Genomic DNA, 18,537 nt, shown 5'->3' with positions numbered 1-18,537 from the left:
AAAAGAAATAAAAGTTGGTATGAGGAGTTACACCAGGCAACCCTCCCAGCCCATCAGGCCACTGCAACAGAAAAAAGTCATTTTGTACAGTGACACGTCTTAGAAGTCAGTGTCTCAAAAATTCAGAACATAGAAAACCACTAAAATAATTTTGAAACTAGATCCAAAATATTCTTTTGAAAAGAATTTATTTTGATGTACAAAAACAGTCATTTTCTTTTTTTATTTGCTTTTTTAAATCATTTTTTAATAAAAGTCTCAAACACAAGTTTATTGTAGTTCTTATTTCATTTGTCATTATCATTATTATTATTGATTCATTTATCCTTTTTTTTTTTTTTTTTTCTTTTTCTTTAAATTCATCTATCAGTGCGATTGTATACCAGTGCAGCTACTGGGTCCAGAGTAAAGAAAACAGGCTTTTTTCATCTTTAATGGCATAAAAAATAAGGAAAAATCCATCTTTTATACAAAGTATAACTGCTGGTCTTTAGGGAAAAAAACATTTATAAACCCATAAAGCTAGGAGGCACACCATGGGATTTTCATTTTTGTAAATTATAGCAATAATAATAATAATAATAATAATAATAATAATAATAATAATAATAATAAACAAAATAAGTAACAACAATTTGCAACCAGTTTGAACCATCCTTGATGCCACGTACGGCTTCAGAGACAGAGTCAATGAAAACTCATTGAAACACTGGGTTGCTTCATAAGTCAAGACAGTTGAGAAATCGCACACACAAAAAAAAAAAAAGACATAAAGAACATTTTGTCAATTGCAGGGGTGTTTTTGGAAGGACAGGAAGCCAGGCCTGAAGAGCAGCATTTGGGCATGGCCGCTGGCATCTTTGGTTCAGTCAGACATACGAAGGTAACATGAGCTTGAGCATTCCTACGAAATATGAGAATGACCACACAAGGAATGCTGAGGCTGAACTCTAACCCTGGTATGGAACCAAAACACAATCTGCTACAACAAACTACGAATGTCGTTCCATAATGTCCCATGAGGTATCAATGCTTTAAAACAGTTAATCAGTACAGAACCAGGACTATATTCTGCATGTTCTACGTAAAACATGAACTCTGCGTCCCATTAGAGGAGATGCTTACCTTCGACACAGTTTAAGAGAGGCTGTGAGAACCTCGACAACAGGAACCTTTCACTACTCGACAAATCAAACTTTGCCCTTACAGGAGGTCAAACGATTCAGCAGCTAGAAGGAAAACGGAGGATGTGCTCGCAAACGGCAGCATCCGATCTTCCAGGAGAGGCGACGACCACCACTACTGCCACTATCTACTGAACGACACACAACACACCTTGACGAACTAGGCCATGAGGTTGGGCCACAGTGTCGGGGGTAATCGGGGGGAGAGGAGGTTAACGTGTGACTTCTTGTCCTTTCAAACCTGCAGGGGTGTTGACTTGCACTGGTAGGAAAAAAAAACACCTGTTGAACAGATCTGCATATATCAAGGATAGTAAAGGTAACACATGTAGGATTTTCTCTTAATACACCACTGGTCGATTGTTAGAACGGCCATTAACAGTACATTCCATAGCCCCGATGACGTGTTGCTGCTGGGACTTGGACTGGGAGGAGATCTGTTTTTTTTCCCATAGGGAACTGATCCCACAATCACCCACAATCACCCACACCGGACTTAACGGAAGCAGAGGTTCCTGGGGCTACTGTTTGTATCGCCGACGGTCAAACTTCAGTATTAAAATGTGCCGTCATGACTCATTTCACAGCAGTGCACTACAGAGAAAATCTTACATGTAGCATCTTTAAGTATGATATGATCAATGAGTCCGCATGACCAGTCACAAGCTGTGACCACCCCAATATGAGGTCCGATAGCACCATATTTGTCTTTTAAATCTCTTAATGGTTAATAAGAGTGTCTAAGCCATAGATCAAGCATATCATGGATAAAACCATAGGTCTCATACTCAGACATACATGCAACAAAATACATTGCATGTGTATACAAAGACATATATGTAAAAGAGCATGGTCAATTTGGTTTTGCAGCAGAAAAATTCAGGTTGTGCTGTTTTAAATGGACCAGGAAGTGAGTGTCTGACTGCTCCTCGCTGAAACGTCTTTATGTAGTGTGGTAGTGAATTCTTCAGGAAAGCATACATTTCTCAAGAGGCCTGAAACTGTCTTCCCACGGTTTAATCATGTAGGGGAACAACACCACAGCGCCCAGCGTTAGTTTATGAGTTAGTTTAAGTGAAAGACGTGAGGACCGGCGTCTGGGTCAGACATGAGCCGACAGGAGATGCAGACATACAGGAGCCCCCGTATGTCTACGTACTGATGGCATCTGATTTAGGAAACATCATCTCGGCCCCTCCCTTACACTGTGGTGTGAAGACCGGGCGAGGACAGGGCAGTCGGCCGGAGGAACACTCAGAGCATCACCTACTGGTCCATCATTTATGAAACCATTAATTTAAGGCAACACAACTGAAATCTGGGTCATTTCGGGTTACTGTGGATGGAGTGCCAAAAGCCCTTGACATTTTGCATAAAGAAAAATAACCTGTCAGTTAGTAAAGGCTGTTACGAAGAAAGATGTTGGTCAAGTAACAAGAACCTCTCAAAAATTCCAGTTAGCAAAACTAAAACTGAACCCAAGATGAGCGGATCACGTGATGAGCTTAACAACATTCTGGAAAGTGATTCCAACTAGCCTAGTGTGTGTGGATGTGACTCACAACAAGTAATATTTGGATGGGAAATGGCTTCTTAAGTCCTTACAAAGCCCTGGCTTTTTATCAGCAGACCTCGACAGTGAGCCTCCAGGCCCCACGCAGAGACTCTGCTCTAACTAATTCTGCTGTGTTTGCTCTCACCCGCTGCCACACAGCTGACAACACGGACCACAAATCAAAACATTTCCTGTGCCGTGGACACACAGATCGACGGGGTCTCACTGAACAGCAGATTATCAGGAGGAGAACGGTGGTGGTGCGGTTTCAACAACTAAATCAACTGGCTGCACTACGGCAGCGGCACAATGACATGCGCTTCTAAATGACAAACATGTTAATTAGCTCACTTCCTTTGTGCGTCACGTCGTGTAACTTCATTCAAAATGACGATTTTAATACAGCATTCCGGTGGATGAGTGACAATGGTTAGCTATAATCTGAAAAGGCAAGACAATGTTTCCACAACGACGGGGGGCAATATACAAGACGTCCGACAAATGACTGAAACCGCGTGTTCAGCGATGCAGCCTTGCCTGAGGCTGGCTGGTGTGAGGTTGCATTCAGAGGGTGGAGGCCCCCGGTATTAGAGGTTGCCAGTTAAGTGGCACCGAATGCGAACACCTCAAGCCAAACGACAGACTACTCTTACAAAGTGTGGAATAAAAAGAGAATATGGCTTTAAGTAGTTACAGCATGTCCCTGTCAAGTGACTCCCTGCCAGTAAACTCAGAAACCAACAAACACAGTAAATTTAAACGACAGCATTGTTCATGCACATACTGTTTGTTTTTTTTTTTTTCTTTCTCTCAGGACCTGTGGTTACGCCTGCCCCCCCCCCATCCCCCCCCCCCCCCGCTCCAATGCAGGGAAACAGACCCACGTGTAGCCCATTTTACATAGATAATTAACAATTCACCTGTGCGGACATATTATCCTCAGACAAAATGGCTTCCTCCGCAATTACTTTAATTTGAAAAAGTTCAACAAAAAAAAGAAAGGAGGGAACACAGCTGTGAGCTCCAGCCAAACAAACGCAGTTCAAGGTTTACCACCACAAACACTACAAACACTGAGGGAGGAAGGTTTCCAAAAATCTCTGTGGGGAATCTTCAGGTGAAATCCAATTTCTAATTTACTCCACTGGTTTTTTTTTTTTATCTTGTAGCAGACCAACGTCCATATCCACACACAGAAATACACACACGATTGTGAGCTCAGACAATAAACACAACCAGCAAAGACTGGTCAAAGGGCACCACAATCGTACTATCTATACTTTGGAGTATATAGATCCCAATAAATAGTTCCAACTACAACACTACAAGAGTTTACAAGGCTCCAACAACCTCAACAGTCAATCTTTTTTTTTTTTTTGAGAGGAATCAGAATAGAGACGACACAGCCTTTGAGAACTGCAGTTGCCTTGCTACATGGTATACATGTCTGGATATTAGGATAAAGAAAGAAAGAAGGAAAAAAGAATTTTCTTACTAAATGTAAAATTGTAGCAAAGCCTAAACAATATAAGCATGAGACTAATCTACTGTAAGAGACTTCCTTCCATCCACAGAATCAAACACCTGATTAGGTTTGCTGAAAGACGCAAGATTAATAAAATCTATTATTTGTTAATTTTCAAAAATATGAATGAAGGGGGTTATAGATATAGGTATACATATGCTGCAAAAACTTAACCACAGGCAAAGAAAAAGAAACGTGGATTTCTTGCCATAATCAAATGATGCTTCGTTGCCACCCGTTGCCATGTCAACGTCTGGGAGACGGCCAGCATGGCAACGGAAACTATCATCATAAAATGGTACAGTAGTAGAAATAGCTAGACCAGGAGGGGGCTGGCTCTCCTGGGAAAAGGTCCGCGGAGAGGTCCAATGATTGGTCATGCGGCTCGCTGTCAGGAATAATGGTTGTAGGGTGGTAGAGGGTGCCCAATGCCATTCTGGTAGTGATGGTGCTGACGGTGGGCGATGTACTCTGCATAACCCATTGTCATCTTCTCGCTACGGTACCTAGGAATGAGAAAAGACGTGTTGGTAAAGGCTTGACTCTCATGTTGCGAAAACTACGATGAACTAGCCTGGCGTCGCGGGAACCTCTCAGTTCGTTTTCAGTTTCACGGGGACATTGTAAACGGTCGCGGACCAACCAATCAGAACAATAGCTGTCTTCCGATTCAGGGGCCGCATCCTTCAGAGGACACGGTCCAGGAAGGCGTGGTCCTTCGTAGACCGTGAAGGCCGAACTGAAATCAGACGGTCTGGTCCAGGGAGGATTTACACTGTGCGTCACCAGCTGTTCCTGCTGCTACTGTGCTCCTGTTGCCTAGCAACCTTGACAACACCTAACTTTATTTCTCTAAAACTTGAAGTTTGAAGGCCCATGGTTTTAACAGTTGTACCTTTAGCTGTTGAACTGAGCTGAAACACAATACGTAGATTTAGAAATGGCTCTCTGTCAGTGCTGTTGAATGAATCTTGGGATATGTTCGGCCACAGAGGATCCACCTTTTGGATCCTTCGTGGCCCTGGAAAAGAGGGACGCATTTGTCGGCCGCATTTGAAGGAGCCTTCGAAATGGGACAGTGTAGTTACAATCGGTCTTCAAATGCAGCCGCTGAAGGATGCGGCCTCTGAACTGAGGCACAGCTGACATGAAGCGCAGAGCGACAGGTAAAAGGAAAACAGGCTGCCGTGTAAGTGCAGTAGTTGTTCTTTTATAGAAAATATACCATCTAGTTGGTTTAACGCTGTTGTGAAAGTGGATTCAACAGACCGTCTTCACATCAGCAGCAGCCATCTTGGTTGTTACCAAAAATGCTTCAGTGATGCTCCTGTATAAGTCATCACATCAAACCCGCCCCATTTTAGATAAATGGTTATGATTGGGTCAACTAGTTTCTGGGCAGATGGAAATCTATCTGAATTGGGGGCAGACCAATCATTGACAGTGAATAAATATGAGCTCACTGATTGGTCTGGTTTCCAGGCTGATGATAAGCGTCAGTCTGCACCTGCAGTTACTCTGTACAAACAGTTTACAACTAGAGGAGACTTTGCAAGCCTCAGTCAGAAGAACAAACATTTTCAAGAGTTTTTTTCTTCACTAAATTAACACTGCACATCATCAGATTCACTGTGGACAGTTTAAAACATTTAAATCAATGCAGCAGAGCCAGAGACATTTGTATTCCACACCTACTTCTTCTTAATCAAAACCTGGCTCCTGCATTACCCACAATGCAACTTGACTGCTGAGTGTTCAGTCAAAGATTTGGCTTGTGTTTGTCTAATACTAGAAGCGCCTCCAGGAGCTGCTGGCCTCGAGCGGAGATTAGGTCTGGTGAGCTCACTTCTTTGCAACTCCACCAGAGTTCTACCATTTTTAAACCTTCAGACTGAATCGATCAGCTCTCCTGCAGCTCCCTCTGGAGCCACTAAAGGCTTTACTCAACTTTTTCACACATGCAGTAGAACTCCCCAAGAATAAGTGTAATCTTACCTGGTTAACTTAATGGTCTTCCTGAAGTCATTTGTGATGGGAGCTTTGTAACCTCCCTTTCGTAGTAAGGAATCTATGGTTTGAATGTGGTCCCAACCTTGATAAAAACAGAGATGTAGGGTTTTACACAATTCTGAACATCCAGATTTAGTTTAATATTAACATTCTTTATGAAACCAGCATGGGCTGGACTGTTAGCAGCACAAAAAGATCTTACCTTGCTCCTTTGCAACCTCTGGTAGGTAGGTGGCGGTGCGCTTTGATCCTTTTTCATTGAAAAACTCTATCCTAATGCCGTGAACACCCACCTAGAATCAAGACACACAGAAAATGTTTAACCCCATAAATCTCACAAAGGCAAAGTTGTTGCAAAGCTATTCAGTTGTAACTGTTCTTTAAGGCAATGTGAAGAGCTGCTCCATTTTACAACCAAACGCTTTATTTTTTTTTTCCTAATTGTTCCTTTAATACAACACAGCTGGTGGACTCATAAAAATCTGTTAGTATTACATGAGGTTCTACATGCAAGTGAATATACAAATATTTACTTGTTGTTGCAGTTTTAATAATTTTGTTTACAGACATCCAGAGAAAAATCAACCTCAAAGAAATGTGGGAGAGCTGCTGAGCAGGAGAGAGACAGCTGCGAGGCACCACAACTCTTAAAGCAAATGATATTATTGTGTGTTCGAGGGCGACTCCGGCAGCACAGCGGGCGTCTTACCTCCCAGTCAAGGTAATCACCGACGTCTTCAAAGTTGGTGAGAAGAGACACTGAGCAGAAGAGGCGAGGCAGCTCATCCCTTGTCATAGGGGGGAAGCGGCTGTCTTTAAGGGCACTGCAGACAGAAAAGCACAAAGCAAAAACACCATTATGGGAGGAAACTGAGAAAGTCGTTGTCACAATCGAGTATTAAACTGCCCCACAGTTGGATTACTACGTGCGGGATTTGAAAATTCGATTTTTTTTTTCTTCCCTTTTTGAAACCGAGGTTAAATTTCTTAAGACATTCAGGGGTCAGCGTGGTTGCAGCACAAGCCCTGATAACGGCTGTCCACAGGGCTGTTTGTAATGTGTTTATATGTACACATTCCCAGTAAGGAGCTGTGTGTGTTTACATATATTAGACAGGTGTCAGGTGTTTTCTGCCCTCAGGTCAAGAACTGCTAGTGAAGACATTCCACACCATCTTTTGAAAAGAGTCTTTTTAAACATTTTCTCAGACTCAAGTCTGCAAATGTTTTAGTTTTAGTTTCAGTCTTCTCCACATGCAGGAGTCACAGGTTACATGATATTTAAAAAACAGTAACATAAATACTGAACTTAGATTTCTAACCCGCTTTCAACCCACCGGTAAGATGACATATGCTGGTTTCACCCCCGTCACTGTGTTGGTCTGGAGAGGGTATAAGATTGTCCAATACAACTACACAAGGACTATTTATAATCACAATTTTGCATTAATTAAAACTTCTTCACAATAATCCACACATTACAGTCACAGTATAACACATGAGGTTATTGGTACATTTTATTTGTATCAGTGCTTTTCATCTTGATCAATAAATTGTGTTGTTTGCACATTATAAAGTGCACTCTGTTAAAGAAACGTGTTTACACATACAGTATATCAACAAGATCCATCTATCTCAACACCTGAACAATGAATGACGCTTCTATTTTGTTTTTTTGTAGATTTTTATAGTAGATAAAATTAACATAAGGGCATTAATAACTTTTCTTTAAACCACCAGGATCTGGGCTCAAACAGACACATGCTCCCCACAAACACGCACGCACGCACACACACACACACACACACACAGACAGATACAGAAAGCTACACAAATGAAACAGAATAAAAATGAATAAAGTTCATTCACTTTAATTTACTAGCGTGTCATTATTTTTCCACAGTCATGCTCTGTCACACTGAGGCTAACTCCATGTTGTTGCTCACCTGGTAAGGGTGTACTCCCTGAGTCCTGAGTGCAGATTCATGGCAGAAAATGTACCTATACAACCCCTCAACCGCTTGTCTCTGCCTATTTTCCATGTGACAAACAGCGGGCTGAAAAACAAGAAAGAACAACAGGCCATGTTAAAGCAGCTGAACTTAAATAACACACAGAAGATGTACATGTCTGTGGTGTATAAAACTTGTTCAACAGCACACATCACATGGTTAATTTTGCTAGTATGCCAGAGTTGTTGTAATGTCTCTTACACCATGATGGATCAGTTAACAGGCGTTTGCTCGTGACCCACCCATAACTGGATAATCAATTCTTTTTTTTGTTCTTCATGTTGTTATTTGGGATTTTCCAACTGTTCTTTTTTTTTTTTTTTTTAAATAGTGAAACTGCTTTGTGTAAATTAGCCAAGGGAAAAACATGGTCAGATATAAAAATTCTCTCGTCCGATTCATAAACAAAATGTGTGAATGACAATGAACAACCCAATTAAATAGTGCATAACAGGACAGGACCAGTGCTTCAGCAGAGCATATGATGATAACAGTTTGAAGCGTTTCATTTGGGTTTGCGTAAGTGCACTTCAGGGAACAACACTCAGTGTAGTGACAGGGATGGGAGGAATCACAGTGGATCAGAACCAAAATTGTTGCACAACAGGGAATGGCTGCCATGCTGTATTGTGTAAATAAGGACCAACAACCTTCTCATACATGTCTGATGGAACAAAAACACTTCACTCGTTTCCTACACTGTCCACATAGCTGCTTCGATCAAGCCTGACTGCATCCATACGTGTCTTTTTATACCTCAGTGTATTTTCTTCCACCGAACTACATTGTCGTGTTGTGAGCGCTGCGACGACACCGGTGGGTGCAGGGCAGTTCTGTGGCTGGACAGATCCACTGACAGACGGCTGCCTCTACCCTGGCTGCTCAAAAGTAAACAGCAGATGTCCTTTAAATCTTCATTGTGTAAAGTCAATCTGATTTACTGACTTATTGACACTTGCCCATCTTGTTCTCACATACCACTGCATGGCTGCAGACTCGTCATTTTATTTAATATGAGCACCAGCACCATTTTAACAGACCAATTAAATGAAAATTCAGTCTAACACTTTCATAGTTTCGCACCATTACTTGTGTTACTGATGAATTCTTTAGTAATTTTAATAGATGCCTATTATTTTACAAAAATAATAGTGTTTTCTCCTCTTGGAAACTAGGACACTGATGACAGTTGTTATTGATATTTACTATAATTTCTCATTTTCCGCATTCCACCTTCCTTTTCCCCCAAAACTTAATCAGTAATAAGTTTTTCTCCCCTTTCTTGTTGGAGCTACCAATACAGCAAAGCTTGGTGAAAATGTTTCTCTCTCACTTTACTTGTGAGAACTGAAAAACTGTAAATTACGCTAAAAATCAGAAAACAAAAAAACAAGTATCATGAGGAAAGACATTTTCAGAACATTACTGGTACTTCAATTTAAATACTGGTTCGTTGAGAATATTTTTGGTCCTATACTCTTTGAATTTAAAAAAAGGCTTTCAAAATCCAATTTTACAAAGAAAAACAAACAGGAGACATTTCCTCTTTGATAAAATCTTAAATTTTATTTTTAGCATCTTCACATAATAAACAACTGTTTTACAAAAGTAAAACCAAAGTTTCAAGATCCGATTCAAATAAGTTCCAATAATTAAAACAAAAATGTAAATTACAAAGGAACAAAACATTACAGCTACAGCAAATACTGCAGGTGCCAATAGTTCAATGAGAAACTACTAAGATTATCTTACAAGTTTTACTGAGAAGTTCCTGGGAAAAATATTGCATGGTTACAATCCCGTAGCTTCATTTTACCTTTCCTGGATCATTTTCTTCTTCTTCAAATGGTGGTGCCTTCTGGTGTTGTCCTCAAACGAAGGGAAAAGGTAATGTAGAAAAGAAAAAATTGCTAATGTTGTTCACCATTTTGATAGCACAATGGATAAGTATGTTCAACAAGCTAACATGTTTGCTAGCTAGATATTACCTTTAAAACCTAATATTACCTTTCAGTTGTTGCTTTAGCTTAGTATAGTTACAAAATCTAAGCATTATATGATATATAATATCTCTGTTAACATTACACACATTTCACTTCGTATTACCCCACCGACTAACTACAGCAGCCTTATCCTGTTATACAAACATTCAAGTCAATTGAAGTTTGCTAGCTCAATTAGCCGACTAGTTATGCTAATGTACCTGCAGCAGTGCTCACCGTGGTTCTGTGGTCCATTGGTCCTCTTGAAGTCAAAATGAAGCAAAATTATTATATCAAATTGTTGTAGATTCAAAGAATTATATGTTGAGTTGCAGCCCTCCGCATGTGGGCATACATTTAGAGAAGACTTGCTGTTTTTACTAAATGCGCACAATATGTAAGCTAGACACCTGGTCTCCAGTCTAGACAGCAAAAATGTCATTCAAAACTGAAATGGGCATACAGCACCCTGCTGACTTCATAAAATAAAGAGCACATTTTGAAAATGTGCCTGATACCAAATTTTAGAACCACTGTCTCTAAAAAATAATCACAAAATGGTCACCGTCTGAGGACCTTCGTTGTTTACTGGCTAACTTTGCAGAGCACTGTGTCTGTGTCAGATGTTGGGGTCGTTCTGAGCGTTCCAATAATTCAGTCTGACAATGCCCCCGAGTGAAGGATGTGTCGAGGACACCACAGACCATAAGCATGGGTTTCTCAAACCTATGGGAGTTTTCACACTGGTGGGCATTCGCCTACTACACTCCTAGTCATGACCAGCTGGTTGGGTTTAGACCTTGGTTTCATGTGGTGAAGGTTAGGCACAATCCCAGTGTTCACCCTTTAGGACTGACAGACTTAAGATCAATTCAAATGGGATTTTTTTTCTCTAAGGGAGATGGGAAGTTTAAATATGTCATGTTTAGATTAGTAATTTTGTTGATTTTATGTGGGGGTTTTTTTCTCCTCCAAATGAACCTGACACATACAAGCTTAGTGTCAATAAATTGTCATCTATTGTAAATGGAGGAAGAGAACAGGAGCTGCCTTTGTGTACAACTCAGACTTTCTAAACCCCTCATGAACACTTTTCATATGTCAATATGCAGTCTTTGCCGATGGAAATTAGCCACAATTTACAGTGTTCTAAAAAAGCAAAACATTAGAAATATGTAAACTACTGTTGCATTATTCAGAAAGAAAGCAGGAGCCACTCAGTTTTATTAAACTAAATATAAAATATGAGCCTCGTACTTTACTATTCTCAGACATTTATTAGCCCAGGTAAAATGGGATTTGACAAAAGGCTGTTCCATTCTTGATTAGGGATTTGCCCTGATTACAAAGGTGATGTCACTTCATGTTTGTGAAGGTTTAACACTTAGTGTGGACACTGAGACTGGGACTTAGAGTAAGGGTCTTGTAGGACAATTCTAAACTTAAGACAAACTAAAATACACTCAGTTTTTTCCACTGGATGGCCAGATTATTATTTTTGTGTGTGTGATCAATGTCCACACTGATCTGGCTTGCTAGTCTAGTCTACAGTAACACCAGGAGAATACTCTTAGAAAGGACTAGGAAAATATTCCTGACAGGGTGTGGACGTGTGTAAAGAGGCAGCCATGTTTGGAATCAGGAATGTCTGAAATGTTTCACAGGAAAAAACAACAACACACAGACAACAAGCAATACCATCCAACATGTGTTATACCAACAATATGAAATATCAATATATAAATATATTTTAGTATTTACACTATATTTATATTGTAACTCGAAGAATGTTTGTTAGAGTGATGGATTTGTATTTCTCCATCATCTGACATTTGGCTAGTCTATGGTAGAGATGGCTGTATCCACTCTGTCTGAGGCCTGCAGATTTATTGTTAAGTGACAGATAGAGATGAGAGAGAGAGATGCTAGTATGGTAGATTCTGAGGGTGCACTTGTTTAAGGCTCCAACATGTTGGATTGTCTTTCAAAGGTCAACATGTGCACAGAAAGCAGTTTTTAAGCAGAAAAAACAGCAGAAATTAAACTCTTCCAATACAAATTCAAATATAAATGAAAAATAACTTTAGATTAGATTCGTGCAGAGGGAGGAGAGATTTTGTTTGCTGCATACATATATAATAATCATGAGGGTTTTTTTTCCCATAATAGATAAGGATTAGCATCCAATATGTTGGGAGTGCTGGAGCTGCATCTAAAAATACATACTTGGATCATTTACAACCCCTGATATGCATCTGTGTTTGTGATCAATGGCCAGTCTTGAAGTATAAGACTGCCTTTCATTTTAATTGTACACTTTAATTAGTCACAGGACAGTAGAAAGATACATTTAAAAACAACAATACAGCAATTTTTAGACATTTAAACGTGGTCCTTGTAAACAATTAAGCCCAAACGCTTTTTCAGCCATTCCAGATCAGTACACTGGAGGAGTCAGCTATGGCTGCAAGTGTAAACAATTCCTTTGCAGCCTCAACATGTACGTAAAACGCCCGCAGTGACATGCTATCGCATTTCAACGTTTGTGCAAGGAGATGTTAAAATGTTTCAGTGGAGGGCGCAAGAGTGCGGTTATGGGCAGAAAATATAAATGTAATACTCTCATGGTTAATTTGGTGAGAAAAAAACCCCTAATATTCAGTGAGTGCTACAGTTGGTTAAATACTGTTTGTTTCCTATATGAATTAAAAATTATTTTTTATATTTGGCCGTAAAGAATTCGTAGAACTGCTAAGTACTTAGCAAGAGCCACCGTTTCTTTGTTGGTTGATGCCAAACTCGGTTAGGTTTCCTTTAATTCCACAGTACATTCACCGTTAACATTCAAAACCTGCTTTAATCTAAACATCTACCTGACCGTGATATTAGACTTTTAATACACCTACCATTAAATTAATGAATACTTGCTTATGCTTATTAGTGCTTCGTTACCAAACTAATGTAGCTCATAGCTAACAAAGCTAAGCCTATTATGTGGCAATCCAGAGTTCATTGAGGGTAACTTGAAAGATTAAGAAAACAAATGTTAACTTTTGATGTTTTATATTTGGCGCTTTAAAAATGTCTACCCGGACAAGCAATCCCGCTGCTGTTAAACCGAAAAAATAAACGATGTTATCTCGCTAGTTCCACCCTTTCTTTAAGTGTTGGTGGTTAGCTGGTATTAGCTAAAAGCTAACAGGCTTAGCTAACGTTAGCCAGTATTGTTCGAGTTGGACAAACACTATCGTAAAATATTTTTTCGTCAAGTAAGGGATATCAGTAAGTGACAGGGTACATCATTCACTAATAGGTAACACAGCGCGGTAATTACATATCAGATGATTCAGTTTAGTGTTAATGTTAGGCTAGTGTAGCTGCAGGCCAGTGCAGACTGTCTCTTTGACAAGGCCCGAATTCCAACTTGGACAAATTAAGCTGTGGTCGCGAGTTTTTCGCTTTAAATTCATTATAAGTAAAACGTTGTTTCGATGTGACAGTTAGTGCCCTCAAAAGTGAAGCAGGAACTGAGGGTGAAGCTATCAGGTGTACCGCAGCACACATTTGTTGAGAGAAGATACCAATGAGCTTTGACATGCAGCAAAACAACAAAAGACAAAAATACTCACTAGGGATCATTTGTAAACCTGGGTGTTCTCGGAGGTTGGTATCCGTACAGATGGCAATAAAGCACGTCAAAACAGAAGCAGCACATCTCCGCCGAGACCACCATTTTTCTGCCTCCACTTCCCGAACCAGGTCCCGGGCTGAGATTCGGGGAGAGGCCGGATGAAGTGTAACCGGCCGGGGCTGGGGACAGAGCGTTTGTGCCGCTGCTACCACTACTACTACTGCTGCCACTAACGTTACCCCCGGGTCCCCCCAGGCCGTTGGCTCTGCTCACGTTCGCCGCTGCTGCAACGGTCGCGGAGGAGCCAATCCCCAACTCCGAGCCACAATGTCCGGTTCCTGCCACCCCGCTTCCCGCCCCCACCCCGCCGGGACCCCCCGACCCGGGCGATCCCGACAGTTTCTGCTTCTTCACCCCGCAGCACCCGGCCGCCATCTTGGAACAATCTGCACCGACACACCGCTTCCGACCCATAACCGTCACCGCGGGAAGGGTGGGGGGGAACGCCGACCAGACGTAGAAATCCCACTGCGTTGATACGTATGACGGACAATACTCCACTTTCACTCTTTTATTTTTTTGTCGGACGACGAAATAACCGATGTGGTGAGAAGACTGCAATGTCACCCTAGCGTTGCCTTTAAAAATGCGTGACTTTGCTACGCAAAATCCATAGCTGGATAAGCGTTTTTTCCTTGAGTAGTCAGCCAGTCCAGCTTTGGACCACGGTGTTCCAGTGGATCACCGATAACGTCAAGTCCCGGCCGAATATTCACCCCGTCTCCCTAACACGACACCATCCGAGGCGATCTCAATCAGTTCCCCTTAATCATACAAGTTCAGGGAGTACACAGTCCGAACAGGCCGCAGATGACAGTAGCCAGGCGGTCCAGATGTGAAGCCGACAGCCAGTGCGCTGTAGCCCCGCAGCACACCTCTCCAAGTGGAAGCCGGGAGCTTGAGTACGCAGGACCCATAAGCTTCAGCAGAAATTGCGCACAATGTCTTGGACAGCGTAGCTTCTCATTGCACCAGCTTGTTTGCTACTGCCTCACGAACTTCTAATTACACAACAGGCCCAGTATGTTGGAATTCCAGACACTGGGATAACGCAGAGTAAAATGGCATCTGACAATGCGGGGTTGGCATGGCACAATGAACCGCGTCAGCGCCGAGCAAGTCATTTCAGTACCGTTAGGCCACAGTTTGCACCTGCATGATGTCTGTTCTTGGACCTGGTTAAAATCTCAATATCACCCCCGCGTCAAATGTAGAGCTGAAAGTTTTCAGTAACGGTTTGTTTGGAGGTTGTCATCCGTTCATGAGGATACATACAGAAGAGCATTCTAGTCCGTGAGCCGTGAGAAATCCTCCGGGTTTGGCAACCCTCGCTCCGCACCCGTCTCTCTGCTGCTACCATTCAGTGCTGTTCGGGTAAAAGCCCTGTGATCAGTCTGTGGGCACGGGCATCGGTGTCGTCGGCACGCCGGAACCGGATTCAGAAAAAGTGCTGCGCTCACTCGCTACACATTATGCGTAGCTTCTGGGGGTATCAAATTTGCAATTCAGAAGAAATGCACGGTGCTGTAGAAGCATGCGCGCTCATGACGCTCAGACGTGTGTTTGCGTGCGTGCATGGAAAAGTATCCCTAAGTTATAAAAGACATAGGACCTGATTGGTCTTTTTCTGGGGCTATTTGCTGTACAGCTGTAATGTGAAATGATTTCCTGTGTTTTGGTGACGTATCCTTGAAGCAAACATCTCTGTGGGGTGAGATAAAGTTGACAGCTCCTCTGACTAAGTTGTCATTTTAGTTGTATGTGCTAAGGCTGCTGGTAAACTCATGGAGCCCTGAAACATTAAATATAATCCTGTCACAAATACCCAGTCCAGTCCCCCCCTGAATCATTCTCCTACCACCCCCCCAGCACCCCTGCCTTTTGGTGGGCTACACAAGTAAATGAATGAGTGAAGAGAGCAGTGAGCATTGTCTAAATGTCAGTGATTAATACACATCATAGGATCAGCTGAGGATGACGCTGCCCAGACTCATGATGCAGGGTTGAGTGTGCTGGAAAATGAAAACACTCTCTGCCGGACAGAGGTAAATATCGCCTGGGTGGGTGGGGACAGGAGATCTTCATCTCTGGATGTTAAATCAAATATCTACACATTGAAATTCTGAAATTAATTTAATGGCACTTCTGTCCCCTCCCACTCAAAATACCTGGGACTTTGTGAAATCTTCCAGGCTACTGCACATAATGTGAAGCAATATAAGGCTGGCTGCTGAAATAATACAGATTGTGACATTTGTTTTCCATACTTTCCAGGAGAATCATTCTCCAAGGTTTATGGTCCAAATTACCAAATTTAAAACTCAGCCCCAGACAGTTTACAGTGTCCAAAAAATCATCAGACTTCAAACCTCCAGAAAAAATGATCTCAGAGGAAAATACTCTGTGGCGCTCAGTATTTAAAGCCTGGCTGACATTAGAGAACAGTGTGATGAAGTTGAAAGTAGACTGTAATATTACCAGTGCTATTTTCTTTATGTGTGGTTCTGATTCCCTAGAACAGGACCAGTGCCAGTGAAACTGACGTAAATGTCTGCGATATTGCAGTGTAGCTCGTGCTTGTATTAAATGCATCTTCAGGTTAATGTGCACTCACTGTCCACCGGCTTTGTCTTTACCCGCATTTGCTGTCAAGCCCAGGCATATTTGAGATTATCATCTGGGCCAAGGCAGTAAACTGTAGCCCACAGACACCCCTCACATAAAGTGCCTCATGACTGACTCAGCAAAAGTCTTCAAGCCTGTTTTAAAATGTACAACTAATTATTGTTGGCTTTAGTGGATATTGACTGAGCATTTGCCTGCATTTTCCTGGTAACAGACCTCCTTGGGCAGACTAAAGTGCACATTAGGCTAAATAACTTAAGTTAAAGCAAGGGTTTGAGTGCAGCCTGAAACCATCTTTCTCCTGAATGAATGACTCCTCCTATAATCTGTTTAATATTCTTGGAAAAACAATGAAAACATGTAGCTCGTACAAAAATTGACACGGTGACTGATTTCACATGATTCAGACGAATTTTGGTTGTCATTAAATTTGTATTGTAAATGACACAAGTGCTCATCATAACATTTCTAAACAAATGACAAGCAAATGACAGCAATGCCCTTGGAAATCATTGCACTACTTCTTTGCCCACATTACATTTTACTGCCCAGTAATATACATGTAAAAGCCATAACAGTGGGCTCAACATTAATATAACTGTCATTATCTTTGCATGTTATTTTTAAGACTATTCAAACATTTCTTAAAAGCCATTTTATTTTTCATACCTTCATTTGCTAATTTTATGATAACAGAGGCTGGGTGTGAAGCACACACATCCAAAAGCACTTTAACAGGTGCTGGATCAAGAGGATTAATCTAAAGGCAAAAGTAAGAAAAAAGATCCACACACTGTGCTAATAGCTCCCAGAAATGTTCATAAAACAGCAATGTTTCGATCTGCAATGATCTTCATCAGGCTCTGTCACTGACTGTCTGGATTTGACAGAGCCTGACCAAGATCCTTGCAGATCAAAACGTTAATTATTTCTGGGAGCTATTTTCAAAGTGTGCAGATCTTTTCTCCTACTTTGGCCTTTGATAACAGCAGCTGCCGTGGCTTCAGCAGAATAATGTGGAAGGGTCCTCAGTCATGGCCGTGTATGTGATGTGATATGGCTTTATAGCCACATTCAGCACTGTAAAGTCATTAAATGTATATCGGCTCTGATTTAGATATTTCAATGATAAAGTTCTACAGCATAATACTGAAGTTCTTTCTAATTAATTGATTCCCAGCAGACTTAATTACTGTTTTAGCTGCTTAGATCAGATTTGTTTTGATCATATGTTACATTTTCAGGAGTTAATGTGAAACTCCATTATAGAACCTTTAGCTTAGTTGGGCATTAACTGGTATGTACACATGGCTTAGTGCAGCTGACTGGAGTGTTTTCTCTTCAAAAGCCCATTCATGCGACTATTGGATTTTCAGCATGGGTGATGTCATTGCAATGCAGTCCACGCCATCCAGATTACCTTTTGAAACTACAACAGGAAAGGGGCAGCAGGCTGAATTACCTCCTTTTCCAACTACAGTGTAAGAGAAGGCCGTGCTGTTCAAGGTCAGTGTGGCTTTAAGTGAGGCGAACGGTCTGAGCGTAGAGCGTTTCTGTCTGCGTTGTAATCTTCCTATTCAAGAAACATTCTGACGAACCCAGTCATCAGTTAGTGAATATATGGAGAGGATGCACTGGTTTGTTCCATTCATTCACTGCCTGTTCTATTCTTGGGAGCAGGGACAATCTGGCATGTTGTTCTTAGGCCTTGTGGTGGAAATTCCCACAGAGGCAGGACTCACTCGCTTCTTAGATTTCTTGTACAATAGCTGACAGAAGACAGAGAGTTAGTCATCTGTAAACATAAAGTTCAGTAAAACCTCACAGGTTCTTCAGAAAGTCAGAAAATACAAAATAACACTGTATTTCGACTGCATGTGAGGTCAACCACATACTTCGTCACTGGTTGAATGATTGAGACTAAAGAGAAAATAACGGATGTTTTTCCTTCCA

The 18,537-nt window shown here is 41.4% G+C and overlaps 1 protein-coding gene across 1 annotated transcript; it reads right to left on the bottom strand.

Annotated features, from left to right (window-relative positions):
• Positions 1-3,593: 3,593 nt before the first annotated feature.
• ammecr1 (AMMECR nuclear protein 1) lies at positions 3,594-15,429 on the bottom strand. Its single transcript, XM_056396443.1, has 6 exons — positions 13,898-15,429; positions 8,221-8,331; positions 6,984-7,098; positions 6,477-6,567; positions 6,260-6,356; positions 3,594-4,770 (listed from the first exon to the last, which is right to left on the bottom strand). The coding sequence occupies exons 1-6, from the start codon at positions 14,371-14,373 to the stop codon at positions 4,656-4,658; spliced, it is 1,005 nt and encodes a 334-aa protein (XP_056252418.1). The 5' UTR covers positions 14,374-15,429; the 3' UTR covers positions 3,594-4,655.
• Between the last annotated feature and the right edge of the window lie 3,108 nt (positions 15,430-18,537).

The sequence above is a fragment of the Seriola aureovittata genome, chromosome 15 (assembly GCF_021018895.1).
Source record: "Seriola aureovittata isolate HTS-2021-v1 ecotype China chromosome 15, ASM2101889v1, whole genome shotgun sequence".
Taxonomy (NCBI): Eukaryota; Metazoa; Chordata; class Actinopteri; order Carangiformes; family Carangidae; genus Seriola; species Seriola aureovittata.
The sequence above is the reverse complement of the archived record's forward strand: the minus strand, read 5'-3'. Positions and strand labels throughout refer to the sequence as shown.

Coding starts and splice junctions, on each gene's coding strand:
- ammecr1 (XM_056396443.1), bottom strand. CDS start 14,373: ATGGGTCGGAAGCGGTGTGTCGGTGCAGATTGTTCCAAGATGGCGGCC. Junction 6,568..6,983: donor GTGATTACCTTGACTGGGAG/GTAAGACGCCCG, acceptor TCTTGATTCTAG/GTGGGTGTTCACGGCATTAG. Junction 4,771..6,259: donor AAGACCATTAAGTTAACCAG/GTAAGATTACAC, acceptor TCTCATTCCTAG/GTACCGTAGCGAGAAGATGA.